Below are 16757 nucleotides of genomic sequence, written 5' to 3' on the forward strand. Positions count from 1 at the left end.
GATATAAAGGCAGTGTTCTCGGCCGCGATCAAATCTTCACTGTATAGGGCTGCATGTGCGAAATGTACATGCATGGTCACTCGCCATTTTCCGAACCGGAAGTATTTACGGATATGTAGCCGGAAGTATTTGAAGACATCTTGAATGTGTTTCTATTAAAGATATCTTGAATTCATTTCAAGATATCTCCAGTTCATTTCAGGATATCTTCAGTTCAATTCAAGACATGTTTAAGACATTTATATGTCAGTAATACCTCAGTACATTTTCTGTATTAGAAATATCTATAATTCAGTTTAAAATATCAGCAATTCTTTTTTAAGAATTCGTTAATATAATTCAACATATCCTTAATTCACTTCGTGATATCATGAATTTTATTGGACATATCTAAAATTATCTCAGTTCGAGATATCTTCAATTCAAATCAAGATATCTTTAAAACAACTGAAGATATCTTTAGTTTCTCAATAAAAGTGAAAACGGCTTATCATTTTGTAAGAAATCAGTCATAGGTAGTGATGTCAAACGTTAACATCGTTGTACATATTAGGCAATTTCTTTGAGGTGATGACTTCCAGTATTGTGATGTATATTTTGTGTATCGTTCAGATATTTTTCGTGAAACTAATTTCAGTATCTACATATATCCTTGTTCATTATCATATCATACGTGGATATATACTCTTTAAAAATAAAGTAGGGGAACCTGAACTTTCAATATGCATAGGAAGTGTAAACGTTAACAAACGTTTCAAGGACAGACATCTTATGAACGCACCGTCATTTCCCTCTATTGCCACCCCTAAACACAATGCATGATGTGCACGCGCACAACGCATTCATGATTTTGATGCTTTTTCAAGAAATCAATTAGAAAAATATTTTTGACACTCATCTTGCATCACACATTTGTTAGTGTTTGCTTCTAGTCGTTTGTTATAAAATGAAAATCGTATATATGCAAATTACATGCCATAAACCAATCATTTTTCAAAAGCGACTACATATATATTCCAATTAACTATGGTTGTAAGGAAGTGCAAACGGTGATAAATCTCCTAAATATTTTTAATCGTAAATAAGAAAAATGAACTTCCCCTACTTTATTTTTATGAGTGTCGGATATGCGTTTTTTATTCTCTGAAAGTTTTTTATTGTTTGAATACTGTTTACAAAGGAAAATGGCACATTTAGTGTAGTACATCATATTTTAACCTTTATACAAGTGTTAGAAGGTCATATGTAGCCATTACAGCAACATGTGCTTCAGTTCCTGTGATGTACAATATGCTGGGACTAATCTTGTAGTTTCATATGAACAGGTTGATAAACAGCGATTTAATTCAACCCTATAAGTAAACCTGATAATAGTAATGAAAGCGATTTATGCATTTTATAAAATGTATGTGCACACATGTTTAGAGGAACTGCCTTGTTCATCAAATTTGTTTGTGTCGTTTTATAGACAAAAGAATTATGAACATTGACTGACCAGGTGGACCAACCAAAGATCCATATTTTAATAGTTCCATACGTAAAAGCGATCTTTGAGCACCTTTCATCGCATACCTAGGAAGAGAAATAGGAACATAATCATTAACAATGAACATTTATATCCCAAAACAATATTCAGGTGCTGTGAAATATCATTTTTCATTTACGATAAATTTATGCCACACAGGTGCGCGTTTGCTCAAAATAAGATACGCAGTCAAACCGTATAATTGTTTATATATTCAGGACACTATTTAAATGGTAAAACCATTCATTTTATGTTTTGGTTAAAGAGTGTTGAATTCTGACATGGAAGACGAGGCCTTTTATACAATTAGTGAAGATTACGTGACACATATACTAATCAGCAAACCAATGCTGTCTTTTTCCGACGTCACAAAATGCACAAACTATGCAACAGCACAAACAGGAGAAAATGGGAAATAACATATATCGAATAGGGCCATCCAAATCTCTATTACTTTCTTTCTCATGTAGTCCAATGTCATCTTTTGTTTTAATTTGCGAAACTACCAAAAGGTATATGCTCACATTGGGGAACTTTCTATTGTAATAGTTTGCAACACATTTTCTCCAAGTGATTTGAGTTAAATGGTCCTAGTGTTGTGCGTTGCGGAGTTACGTCCCCCTGTTTTTATACGCGTATTACCTCTCTAACGTCGTTTGACACCTTAGTGGAAAATCCATTTTTGACATTTATTGCGAATCATTTTTAATGTATTTTATGCATTACCACATAAATCCATTTCATACACATTTATGTCGTTCAGACATCAGGTTGTATTTTCTTCGCCCACACTTTCCGTCAGGATGCAAAATTTTTAAAAATCGTAGCACAGTGCTGTAATCGGTGAATGATGAAAAGAGGGCAAACTTACAGCTTTTTGACGCACAGGAACATATTGCAATATCTATTTCTCAGACCACTGAGGTAGTCGCACTTATACTTACTCCAACGGGAAGAAAATGTAATATTCTACATTTCTGTGCAATTTTATAGCCGTTAGCAGATTCAAGTCCACGCGACCTCAGTTTTAGCACAACGTTCACTTTTCAAACCTTATGAAAATGTACGCCTGAAAAGAACTCGGCATCCTTGGGAGTAGCTTTGCTAGCGCCCGAGTGCTGTAAAGTTATAATACTTCAGGGCTAGCGTCCGAGCGCTTTAGCGTTATAATAGTTCAGGGCGAAAGTGTGCCATATTACTCTATACATGGTGGTTGAGCGAACTGTATTTCTTAATTACAGTGGAAGCTGTCTATACCGGCACTCATTGGGACTAAGTAAATCATCCAGTTTAGACAATGTGCCGGATTGTAGAGCTGATGGTGAATGTACAAGTCTTGCATGGGACTGAGATTTTAGGCCGGTGATGACAACTTGCCGGATTGGACAGATGCTGATTTCGACAGCTTCCACTGTACCATAATAATACTAATCGACATTAACGATTAGTACTACTATTACTATTACTACCAGTACTACTATTATTATCAGACCGCCGCCATATAGCTGGAATATTGCAGAGCGCGGCGTAAAACTAAACTCACTCACTCTCTCATTGTGTATGTGTGGCTACTTTTACTGGCCCAGACTTCAGTTGTTTCTATTCTGAGATACCATGCCGAAGATGAGCATGACTACCTCCCTCATGATCAGATACATTATACCCAGGGCCTGGTTTTTCGGAGGTCTCTCAGAGCTAAGATGTAAGTTAATGTTAATGTATGGCACTTTCTACTATCCTAACGCTAATATTGTTGCTGAGCTGAGAAGTTAGTCGTAGGTGCCATACACTTAACGTAAACTTACGACTCTCTTAGCGCTAAGAGAGCTTCGAAATTCCAGGCCCTGACGCCGAGCCGACCAGTCCTTGTTTTACCCATTAATGGCGAGAACCAGGCAGGAACCAACAAGTACCAGAATTTAATGCTTTTGGTATGACCCGGTCATGGATCGAACCCGCGACCTTTCGCTCTCAGGGCGGACACTCTAACCACTAAACCACCACCACCAGTGTGTGAGTATACTAAGTAGGGTTACACTGCGATACATGGTATCTAGGGATTATCTATAATATATGGATTAATTTTGAAAAGTAGACATTGGTCCAGTCCAGTGCTGCTGTCTGATTCCCAGCGCTGTTCTGGGGAAGTGGAGTAGCCTAGTAGTTGAAGACTCGGGTCTTTTTCTCACATGGGTGTAATGTGTGATCCCCAGAAATGGCGTCCCCCTCCTTGATATTGCTGAAATACTGATGAGTAAAGCTAAACTCACTCACTTATTCCACTTATAGCTGTTAACTCCTACATCTTATATTGTTTACAAATCCAACACTGATTCAAAACCTTTAATCCCCTTCCTCTCAATCATATACTTAATACATTAATTTTGCGACGCATTTCAGGCTGGACCCCCGCACTCGCATTATGACGCATTAATTTCATGATTTACAGTATATAGTGCCGTGGTAAGGCGTCAGCCTATCGGGCTGAAGGCCCGGGTTCGATTCCCGGTTGAGACACTTAGGTTTCGGTCCCGAGGTGGGCACATTTGTCTAGTATCCTTGGACAAGATACTTTGACCCACAGTGTCTCAGTTCACCCTGCTGTAAAATGGGTACCAGTCAGAATGTGCTGACAATGTGAGTGTTTGGTTCATTGCGTCCAACAGGCAGCGTGGCTGTATGATCCGCGGGGAGTTGAAAAAGTATCGGAGAGTACGACAATGCCCGGGGTATTGAAATATACGTAGCGCGGTGAGCAGGCAGTGTGTCTAGATATGAGCGCCTTTTTAACGGACTATTTATTACTATTACATACATTCAGATACTGTCATTTATTTAATTGTTTTGAAATGTATAAAGAACCAGATCACAATCCGTATTTGTTTCGAATTCCGCCGTTATGCATGCTCCCAACCCGTTTTCGTTTTGTAATCTGTTATAGACACACACACACACACACACACACACACACACACACACAGAGAGAGAGAGAGAGAGAGAGAGAGAGAGAGAGAGAGAGAGAGAGAGAGAGACAGACAGACAGACAGACCGACAGAAGGTTATTGTATTTCAGGGCCAGGAGGCCTAGAGTATAGTATAGGAAATATACTAGAGCGCAGTGATGTTTTGGTACATAGTTCGCAATGCCAATGCAATCTATCACAATACGTCATCGACAGGTTGTAATGTGTAACTTGTAGTATAGCATATAAATGGCAGCTACCGCCGCGACGACACGGGGTCGTGGAGGCGTGGTCATATTTGACAGGCGTCCGCGAAACCTGATCATATATCGGCAGTGATAAGCCGCACTCAGACCTGTGGAGAACAATTATGAAACAGCCTATAGGTCGGAAGTCAGCGTATTTAAACCACCGTGCATTGTCTGGTGGGCTATTGTGGGGTGAGTCGGAGACCACAACACTCAGGTAGGTAGTCCACGCTGTTGTAGCTGTGGTGTTCATCACTGGTCATGTGACCATATTTGGCGAGGTACTGTCTGTGACAAACAGGCGTGACCTGCCACTGATGAAGTCAAATATACCCGTTACAGATAAGCATTCTTCGTTGATGATGCATTTAACCCGTTTTGTGCCGTCGTATTGGACTTATCATCAAGATAACTGTTATTATGTAGGAAGTGTGCGTTTTGTCCTATTTCGTTTTATTTCACGTATAATTTTTGAAAAATTGAGATTGTGATTTGCAATTTTCGGCAATAGAATTAATCAAAAAAGCGTTTCATTTTCGTTTTATTTTAAGTAGAAATCTATTTTCGAAACGACCCGGGGCGACTGAATTAGTGTTATTAGGTATTATTTTTGTAAATATACAAGATTACAAGGGACGTTTAATTGCACTTATTCAACGTTTATTTTTCCCGAGGTAAGGCATTATGATGTTAGACTAACAGTAAACGTCAGATATCTATCGCGAGGAGGGACTGCGCCAGTTACCGGTTTGGACCTGCATTGTCTTAATGTCTTTCTGAACATTGTCACCTACTTATATTTTTCCACTGCAACAAGAGTGCCTCGGAATAACACGATTATGAGTACACTTGTAGCTTTGTTGTCATAGCAACGTCAAAAAAGTACATTTCTTTCTAAGATTAACATTTTCGACATATTGTTCACAGACAGCCAAATGATTCGACAAAAGACTATGCAAGTCAAAACACTGATTACAGAACAGTCTCGTTCCTGTTTTACTGGGTTCCGTCCTATTGCACAACTTAGTACGATAACCAGTCCAGAATGTTTAGACTAATTCATTTAACTGGGTACATAAATATCAATCAGTATGATTTGATACGTCCAAGTATTTGAATACTGCAACACCACGCTCCTTCTAATCCCCTCAAGCACATCGTACAGCGAACTCAGTCGTACAGCGAGCTCTGACAAACAGAAATCTGGAAATCGTGGAAATCTCAAAACGAGGCTCTGCCGCTAGAAAGCTTTATCTGTCTGGTACTGAAATGATATTATATTAATCTCATTGTGCGTGACAGAACTACATTGAATAAGCGCAAACAACACATAACAGGTGTAACCAGTGAGCAGGATGCAGTGTGACTCATTTTACGTACGGCATCAAACAGGGGCAGTGTGTGATCTCTTAGTTAAGGTAAACTTGTATTTACACAATACTGTCTTCGGCTACCTCAGCGGGGTGGGAGTGTAGCTTAATGGTTAAAGCGTCCCCTCGTCACGCTGAAGACCAGTGTTCGATTCCCCTCAGGAGTACGTTGTCTGAAGCCCATGTATGGTGTCCACCGTAGTGACGTTATTGAGATATTGCTAAAAAGCGGTGTAAATCCACACACGCTTCACTCAGCTCCTCTACCTTCCACTTAACTCCGCTCCTCTCCACTCTACTCCGGGTCCCTCACCTCCACAACTCTCTCTCTCCACTATACTCTGCTCCACTCTCTCCACTATACTCTGCTCCGCTCTCTCCACTATACTCTGCTCCACTCTCTCCACTGTACTCTGCTCCGCTCTCTCCCCTATACTCTGCTCTGCTTTCTCCGCTATACTCTGCTCCGCTCTCTCCGCTATACTCTGCTCCGCCCTCTCCGCTATACTCTGCTACGCTCTCTCCACTATACTCTGCTCCGCTCTCTCCACTATACCCTGCTCCGCTCTCTCCACTATGCTCTGCTCCACTCTCTCCACTATACTCTGCTCCACTCTCTCCGTTTCGCTCTCCCCTCTCCGTTTCACACCGCTCCTCCGCTCCTCTGCGCTATACTCCTCTTCACTCCGCTATACTCCGCTCCGGTTCACTCCACTCCACTCCACTCCACTCCACTCCACTCCACTCCACTCCGCTCCCAGAACTACTTAACATTCGCCTAAATCTTTATAGATTTTAGCTTTTGCATGCAAAGATCGGACTTCCGTCTTACAGGAAATACGATGTACATGTAACTGGTTTTCAACATTGCAAATAACAGTCAGGCATATTGTTCAAGATGTCTGTTTTCTTATTAACATCAACGTCGTATTTAAATTACAATACGCGGAAAAGGTTTTCTTGCGGTCCGTCATGAAACATCGCATACATTTTCCATGTTCAACGATCCACGTTTTCAGTACCTCAGTCAAAGAAGGGACTGAGAGCTCATTGCTATCTTTTTACACGGAGGTCAGTCAGTGTGTGGGTTAAGTATTGCGCCGCTTTTAGCAATAGTCCAAGAATATCACGTCGGACGACACCGGTAATGGGCTTCACACATTTTACCCATGTGGGGTGTCGAACCCGGGTCTCCAGCGTGACGAACGGACGTTTTGGGCATTAGGCTAACCAATCGCCCCTTTACTCTGAGGAGCTAAAAGACGTTTCATAGATCTGAAAAAACACAAGGATCCCACCACAGCAGCTCCAGGTCTGACATCATGAAATGTAGACAGACATGTGCAGCAGTTTATCTAAGGCTCCCTGAATATACACAATATATACATATGATGTGAGTTCAACAAGAGTAAAAGTACCTAGCCATACTTTATACTATTATGAGAGACCGTGTGAGAAAGTATTAAATAGAAACTGAAAAATGTTGGTAAAAGGATCTAAAAATGTGCAACATTCACTTCTAAGAACTATTTTCTTCGCGCTAAAATTAGGTACAGATATTTGGTAATGTATATTCATTACATTTCCATTATCTGTAAGTGTGTCATTGGTATATAATTGTACAACACACTGTCATGCTTATGTAAAAGATTAACCTATTACCAGGATTGACTTAACAACGCCCACCAATCAGGTGAATGTTAGTCATCCACTTTAGACGTTTTTTAACCTCATTCCGTCTTTTTGCTTCTATAATTTCAGGACGTTTCAGGTTTACATTGATCAACATATTTACAAAATAAATCCAAAAACTTACCTGAAATAATATAATTATTTAAAAAACGAAGATGCCTGACTCACAATCGGACTATCTGACTGACACGTGGATACAGGTTAATTGAAACTTGACCCCAGAGAACTTTGTCCGGCGTTGCTGGTAATCTAATCTGCAGTGGTAGTAACTATGTTTTACTGATTACTGTAACGTTCACACGTGTCACGTTTAGGACAGTGGATAGACTAATTACTAGTAATTTCTTGTTTTCTGCAAAGGGGTTTGATCCCCGCAAGGGTACAATGTGTGAAGCCCATTTCCAATGTCCCCCGTCGTGATATTGCTGGAGGATTGCTAAACCCACTCACTCACTCCCTGCAATGCCATAAAGCACATGAACATTTTTATTATTATTATTATTATTATTCATTCAAATCAGTAGATACAAATACACAAAATACATAATGCAACAGTACAAGTACACAATAAGACAGAAGTTCATATGGGTAGATATTATACATACTGGAAATACGGCAACAGTGGTGACCATTTTCGGTCAAATTGTAATGTTTTATTATTCTTAATAGCAATACATTTTTCAGTTTTGAAAATATAAGCTAATATTTTTAGAAATGTATTTAAGGATTGACTGTGTATTTCTTTCGTTGCATTGAGGTATGAAACTAAAAACCAATGTGCAAACTGTATGAATCCGAAAAGAGTCCGGTTCGGTGGGCGTGGCTTAGCTTTTTTAAATTCATTGGGAAATTAAATCAAAAGAAATGTTCCCAGCTAACCGATCAGATTGTCAGAATTTTAATGAACACAATAAAATGTAATTATTCAGTGTTAACTTGTTGGTTTTAATACTTGATTCATGGATGTATAATTCACCAACAAGAAGTATATGGTTCATTAGGTCGGTATTATTTCCGCCAATTAAGCCTATATATTTTGTCAAGGTAACTTTTTCTGTTGTTTTACCATTGATATATTCTTTCAGTTTCAGCCAGAATGTTTTCACACATTCACATTCCCTATAAATATGTTTCAAATTTTCTGACAGTAAGTTACAAAATGATCAAAGTTCATCACCAACAAACGCATACAAAATGAAAATTAAACACTGTTATTCTGTGTTCATACCTGTGATACGCGTATGTTATACTCCCAAAGGATCGCCTTTTAAGGTGTACCATCAAATTGCGTGCCTGAGTGATATGGTGAGCTTAGTTTAGTTTTACGCCCCTTTTGGTCTTTGGCATGACGAGCGAACGCTTTAACCTCTTGGCTATACTCCAGGCCCACTGAGGTAGCCGAACACAGTATTGTGTAAATACAAGTTTCAAGAACGAAAGTATGTATTGTGTCACGCAATGCAAAAAAGGTGCCTGAGTGAGTGAGTTTAGTTTTACGGCGCTTTTTAGCAATATTCCAGCAATATCAGGGACACCAGAAAATGGGCTTCACACATTGTACCTAGGTGGGGAATCGAACCCGGGTCTTCGGCGTGACGAGCGAACGCTTTAACCATTAGGCTACCCCACCGCCCCTGCAAAAAAGGTGGCATGTAAAAGGCCATAACAGCCGCCAAAGGGTGTGGACGACTTAACACTCAGAAGCAATCCATTCAAGACAAGAGATGCTTTCCTTATCGCAGCCTTCTACCGTCGTCTTGGTTGTCGAAGGCAGATTGTTTTAATCTTGTGTCACAGACCTGTCAGGTTGCCGAAAGAACAAGCGTTATTGGTTTCCAATATGCAGCTGCCTCCAGATGTGTCCAAAAGGGTAATATCTGGTGACAGGGGTGGACATTCCATGCGGACATCTGTCTCCTGATCACAGAGATATCAAAGACCCTGTCACGAAGATGTCGTACGTTATCACAATGAAGTGTGGTCAGATACTACCAACATATGATCACGTTCGGCTATGTAAGAATCATGATTTTTTCTCGTAGTCTAGGCCACGATGAAGCCTGGACAGTATCTCGAGTTATCAGTGGAAAGTACCACAGGGGCAAAGTCCTCGTCTCCCCAGTAAACCAGGGCCCACTTGCACAAAACGATTGTAGCACCACGATGATTGTAAGCAAGGCTAAAAATATATATTTGTACATCAAAGTACTAGTATTTCTCTAACACTTTTTTAATGCCATATACCCTCACTGCAGCCCAGAAATCATCATGTGTATTGCATATGGAAAGGATCTGCGCCATTAATGGTCGTCAAAAGTTGACTAAACCCAAACCCATTCCAAACCCAAACCCAGTTTGAGGATCATGACTGCATTCAGGTATTGTCCTCCCTGATAACGACGTACAACGATTCTGTCTCGGTACATCCAGATAGGTTTTCATCCTTACCATGCTAGCATACCTTCTTCCGTTCCCGGTGAAACTGAAGCCCTACAGTGCTTAACCAACCACTGTTTACCGGGATATATACATTCGTATTTGTTGGACGGCTTTTGTGTCCACTTAAATTGATCCGTGCTGTAATATGGGTTCTGGATTTTATCAGCCCTGCCAGGACACATTTTGATAAAGTTTTTATTTATTTATTTATTTATTTATTTATTTATTTATTTATTTATTTATTTATTTATTTATTTATTTATTTATTTATTTATTTATTTTACTAAAGTTTCAAGTGTACTTTCTTTTTCCCAGCAGTGAATATAAATTTATACCATAAATAGTATAAAGATTGTCATTAACTGTTAATAAGACACTCCCAGATATGTTTTATACTTTGGTACAGTGACGGAATAATGCTTTGAAAAACTCATATTCAAAGTTGTGCTGACTTTGGCTTGTCGGTAAATACATTGAGTGTTTCTGTTTGGACAGAAAGGTTAAGCACTTGCTGCCCTGTCGGACCACACGGAGCAGCCGTCAGGACGACCGGTACACACGAAAAACTAGAGTGTGCGGTGATTGACCACAAACTTAAATGGCACACTAACGCATTCACATAGGTACTTGGTGTATAAGGGACTGTGGGGGGTAGCCTAAGGGTTAAAGCGTTAGCTTGTCACGCCGCAGACCCGAGTTCGATTCCTCACATGGGTATTCGGGTGCTGCCCATTTCTACCCCGTCGTGATATTGCTAGAATATTGCTAAAAGCTGCATAAAACAATACACACTCACTTGGTGAATATACTGACGTACAAAAGAAAGTACACACATGGTGCTTCGGATTGTATTTTTTTAAGATAGAATTTTTAAAATCGTAAATAAATTATAAGTGGTACCACAGGAGCGACTGATGAAAAAAATAAAGTTTCCATATGCTATAAATGTACGTTTTAGGTTCGAGTCAGCGGTATCGAATTGTGAAAAAACAAAGCTGTTGAAATATTTCGAGGGTATGAAAAACATTATCACCAATGACCTCCGTTCACCATATTAACTGATGAATTAACAAATGAAATGTGTCTTGTAGCGGGCTGAGGTAGTGAGTGAGCAGCACTCTTACAATAGCACTATTCCAGTAGTGTCAAGTAGTGGAAAGTAGAAATAGGTTTCACACATGGGATCGCGCGAATGCTATTAACCCAGTCTACACCAGCAGCCCTGCAACTGGCAAGTGCAAGAAACTTCCTTTCAAATGTTTACACTCACTAGTATAAATATGGCCACTTGCTTCAGGCAACTGTGCTAAATATTCCATACTGCCTAAAGGAACTGTTTACACAATGTCATGAACTGTTGTAATTGTAAAACAAATTCGTAACGTTGAAAAGAGTTCAAAAATGATAAAAATCAGTGAAAATTGGCTATTCACATGCACGATATTTGCACCTTTTTCAGCAATTTGATGTATGATCCGCGTGCGATTTATTTGCATAAGATTTGCAGTTGGTTCCCTCAAGTTAGTGGAGAAATCAGTCTTTGATGTAACCACGTAAGCATATATATAACTGGGTCTGAACCTTTTGAAAGGAACTATGTCATTCCTATGTGCTATCTACCTTCACCTGTGTTCACTGATGGGCAAAACAACAGAGTTTATTCTGACCCCTATTCGGGACACGCCGTGTCTCCAACTATTGAGATGACCCCTATACAGGTATATGATTATTTGTACAACCGATATATAGGTCAGCAGTGTTACACAGAACGTAACTTGATAGGGAATGACCTCGATTCCGTGCAATAACTGTAAGAGGTCACTACTGACAGGTCACTAGACAGACATACGTGGGGAAAGAGGTATGTGTGTATGTGCTTATATGTGCATGTGTGTGTGTGTGCGTGCGTGCATTTGTTTGCATGTGTGTGTCGTTGAAAGCATTTGTGCAGTTTTGATGTGGGTGAATAACAGAATAGGTCATCGATACATCAACGTTGATAAGTAAATGACCTATCATAATTTGTACATCAAGATATATATAAATTAAGCTTGAAAAATATGGGAAGGGATGCGGGATTGTCGGGTGTCACTTACTTTGGAGATTAATTTTAGGCGTGAGTGTGAGAGAGAGTGAGATGGGGGTGGGGGTAAATCACATTATACACGCTCTTCCATAAAAATCATCATCACCCCTAGTCATAAATTACGGACGGTCCCTAACATGGCAAGTAGATGTAGTGTAATGTGGATTCCGGTTCAGAGGCCCATAAATGTCGTATCCTCGCGCCAGGATTCACTAATAGTGGCTTCCCAAGTTTGGTCTATACATGATCCTTGGTTTATCACTGTGTCCAAGTCAGTGGTTTCACTAATGAGATCGGGTCATGAGGTAGCCAAGTGGTTAAAGCGTTCGTTCGAAATGCTGATGACCTGGGTTTTATTTCTCACATGGGTGCAATGTGTTGTGTTGTGTTACCCTCGGGTCGAAACCCAGTAAAACAGATCAACATATAGTGTCTGTTATACATGTCGGACCGAAGTCCTCTGTTGTTTTGTTTCAGACAACATGGCTGTCCTGAAATGGGCGACGTCACTTCCTGCTCTAATCCTAGTCGTACTCATAGTAACAACAGCGTTTGACATCAACGACCCAAAGACAAACATAGACAGTCTTATCCGAGTAATCGGATCGTCTGACTCGGTGGATGTTGGCGTACTTTACGGTAACGGAACAGTATATGGCCGTCAACCTTCGCAGAAGCTGAGAAAACTCTTCTATTTTGAAGGGTTCAACGTCGGCCGGAAGGTCTACACCGGAAATGGCTACCTTTCGCTCACGCGAGAAGTCTTCGTATACCGAGACATTGTAACAGGGGAGATAATCTACATTTGGCACAACGTGTATTCCCAGCAAAGCAACGAGATTTTCCACGTTCATAACGACCCTGTCGACATGAACTTCACGTACGGGGTGGAGGTAGTCCCAACGGTTCGATTCCCAGAACAGGAGTTTGGGTTTACTAGTGACATCTTCTTACAATACCCGAACCAACTGGATCCGGTTCATTATAAAGAATTCTCAGCTGGTCCAATCTATCAAGCGGATGAACTGTTCCAGTACTACTCCGACTACGACGTCTTGACGACAACCAACATCTCCTCCCTCAACATGACGGGGTCTTGGTTTCGACGTGCCCAGTACCTCCCTTGGATGCAGATGGGGGACACCCCGGGTCATCTGTATTACCAGTCAAGCAACTGGAAGTGCCTCAATGGCCTCAAAGATCTATCCGAAGACCTTTACGAGTTCGTAGAGTCTAACTTTCCCCAGTTTTTTGAACCCCCAGATGTATTTAATCCAATTCCGGAGACAACATGGCAAGTTATCAAAGAGGTCATAGACAGCCGGAGAAAAGAAGGTCTGCCAGACATAATTCTACCAACCGTCAATATTACAAAACACGTGACCCCAAAGGCCAACAGTCTTGACCCAAGAGTTGAACCCCTGTTCACGAAAGACTGCACCAACGTATTCTTTAACGGGAGTATTTACAGCGAAATTACGGGTAGACAGTCCATTGAACTCTTTAAACTCACAGGTACGTTCAAAGCATCGGCGTATAACTTTGGACTCCCAGACATTTTCCTCAATGTCAAAGTATCGGGGGTCTTCCGTGATCCAATAACGCTGAAGGAACTGCAATATTTCCAGAACCCCTTTACCAATGCCACCGTCAGCGTGCCAAAGTTTACAGGCGAAAGAGAAGAAATCTTTAAGAAAGACGATGTCTTCTCGATATCGGTGCCTCATCTTGAGAAAGTGTCAGTGCAGGCCAAGACATCCCACACGACACACCTTCAGGGCAATGGTCGTGAAATCTGGTCGGTAGATATGCTAACGCTGTTCTTCAAAGAGTGCGACCTCGACAAGCCAAACCCCTACTTTTACGGGACATGGGCCCGCTTTACCAGCTGGTTTGACTGGATGGGCATGGATGAAATTGATGGGAACCTGGTATGGAGAATGAGCGTTAACAGAGTGTCACCTTAGACAGGAGACCCAACTTGCCAACAATGAAGACCTGTATATACATCAACGTAACCGCTTCTGTGATTTAGTGTCATCTAAGGTCACGTTGACCCAACTTTTAAGACATTCCGAGATGACCTTGAATGCACATGACGGAGACTCGCACAACTGTGTCCCGATGCACCAAGCGTTCATGACTTTGCAACCACCTGTCGTAACTCTGTAGTTGATCGGAACCCAGGTTTTACAAGGTCAGCATAATAGTATATATTCATTGAATAGCTGCTATCTTTTCTTGTAATATTTTTTTTGTTTGTATTGTAAAATATATTTCGAAACATATTATAATTCGATGTAATTTATTGTTTCAAACAGTGACCTACGAGGTGATGTGCAACTCAAAACAAGTCGAAGACCAAACGATTCCTTCATATTTCTGTTAATCTGTCATGGCTTGAAGGATTGATCCTTTATTTCAAATGGGTAGCGTGTCAAATGACATATTTCTGATTTTTCACATTGCTTCACTGTACATGCATTCGTCTAGGATGTGAAGGACATTCTGCTCAACCGGTGACATATAAATGCACTCCCTTTATCATTGTAGTTCCTAATATCGGTGGTCCGCTTGACTCGAACTATGTTTATCTCGATGTGTTCCCGGTAGAACTCTCTGTAGTCCTTGCTTTTTTTATGTATCAAATATGTGTGATGTGTTTATGGTAAAATTGTTGAAAGTGTATGATATTCGTATTAAAATCGTTGGATTCAGCACCTTGCTTTCGTGTTATTGTTTCTGAAAATAGACCAGAGCATCAGAGCTGCAATTATGGCGTGGAGTGAGTGAGTTTGGTTTTACGCTGCTTTTAGCGATATTCCAGCAATATCACGGTGGTGGGCACCAGAACAGTTATGGCGTTGTCGCTTTAAGCAATATTTTACTTACATCCCAACCCTGTCCACCCCAACGGATGAGGAACAGGAACGTCAGCTCAGCGCCATGTATGCCAGTGACACGTTCAGTCAGGTGCCGTCTCACAATCCGTAATGGCCTGTCAACAAGTGTTGTGATGGATGCACTTGCACGATGACACGTTGAAGGTCTGAGTGTGGCGTTTAGACAATAGTCCATCAAAATCGCGACAGGGGGAAATGGGCTTCACACATTGTACCCATGTAGGGAATCGAACCCGTTTTTCTTCGTGACGATTGGATGCTAGAGAAGTTGATCACTAGATGTTCTGGTTTACACACCGCCGCTTTGTAGATGGCATATGGACGAGTACCGGTGGTAGTGAATGAGTATGGTTTTACGGCGCTTTATTACAACAGTGTAACCATGGAGATACCAGACATGGGCTTCGTTCATTGTACCATGTGGGGAATCGATCCTGGGTCTTCAGCGTCATGAGGACACTTTAATCACTGGGCTACCTTAATGTCCAATTACTGGTTACATTCTGTGGATATTGCAATGTCTGATGACTTGGGTCCCCATTGTGCCACGCTGCTTTATCTGTAACGTTGTTTTATACGAATCAAATGCCTCATTCTGTTGCGATAATGTTTCTCAGAAAAAAACCAACCCTTTAATGTGACAGGTCTTCAAAATGAGTGAGTGAATTTAGTTTTACGCCGCTCTCAGCAATACTGTAAATAATCGAGTCTGGACTAGACAATCCAGCGGTCAACAGTATGAGCATCGATCTGCGCAGTCGGGAACAGATGACACGTGTCAACCAAGTCAGCGAGCCTGACCACCCGATCCCGTTAGTGGCCTCTTGAGCGGGAGGTCTTCAAAGACAAGCAGAGACCGAATGAAGTGTTGTTTTAACAGATTGTTTGCCTTTTAGAGAAATTCTTGAGAAACTCAAGAGTACGATTGTAATGGCGCTTCTTTATTCTCAAAAGACGCGCTCATAAAATCTAAGCAATCGAAAACATGATGGACAAGCTTCATATCCACTATATTATATAATATGTTCATTCATTTGTTGTGTGTATGTTAGGCATCGCTCTGTTCATGGTTTGATCTGCAAATGCCTACAGGGTAGAATAGCTACAGGAATAATAGCTACAAAGTTTGTTGTGACAGCTATACACTTACCTGCACTCATGTGGACTGTACCGGTTAGTGTGCACTAATGCAAACAATTGGATTAGGGGAGTAGAGGGCAAAGAACAATTAGCAGCCCCTATGCTTGATCTCACAGGGTTGGAGGATAGAAACACATATTGAGGGATAAAACAAAGTGAGAAGGAAATCTTTAATTTATTGGGAGAGATTTTTCTTAGAGCGAAAGACAATGTATTGCTTTAAAATGCTTGTAACCAAATTCTTCGGTCCTAAACATGGCTTCCCAAAGAAAGTCGAGTACTTCACATCACAGAAAGATGGACGGCAGATACTACTAGATGGCTACAGATACAGGCTCAACGACAGACGACAGACCTGCGTACACTGGAAGTGTGTTCATTGAGGCTGCCT

At 40.8% G+C, this 16757-nt stretch overlaps 1 protein-coding gene across 2 annotated transcripts; it reads left to right on the forward strand.

Moving 5' to 3' along the window:
- Positions 1-4923: 4923 nt before the first annotated feature.
- On the forward strand, positions 4924-15043 carry LOC137282400 (uncharacterized). 2 transcript variants are annotated; one of them, XR_010956807.1, is made up of 3 exons: positions 4927-4953; positions 12801-14520; positions 14645-15043. XR_010956807.1 is itself a non-coding variant. In XM_067814148.1 (2 exons), the coding sequence occupies exon 2, from the start codon at positions 12806-12808 to the stop codon at positions 14288-14290; it is 1485 nt and encodes a 494-aa protein (XP_067670249.1). In that variant the 5' UTR covers positions 4924-4953; positions 12801-12805; the 3' UTR covers positions 14291-15043. The 2 variants fall into 2 exon arrangements, 1 of the variants encoding a protein (XP_067670249.1); XM_067814148.1 differs by having other exon boundaries at positions 4924-4953; positions 12801-15043.
- The last annotated feature ends 1714 nt before the right edge of the window (positions 15044-16757 follow it).

Source organism: Haliotis asinina, chromosome 4 (genome assembly GCF_037392515.1).
Source record: "Haliotis asinina isolate JCU_RB_2024 chromosome 4, JCU_Hal_asi_v2, whole genome shotgun sequence".
Taxonomy (NCBI): Eukaryota; Metazoa; Mollusca; class Gastropoda; order Lepetellida; family Haliotidae; genus Haliotis; species Haliotis asinina.

What these genes read in the sequence shown, in the direction of transcription:
- LOC137282400 (XM_067814148.1), top strand. Translation starts at nt 12,806, where the DNA reads ATGGCTGTCCTGAAATGGGCGACGTCACTTCCTGCTCTAATCCTAGTC.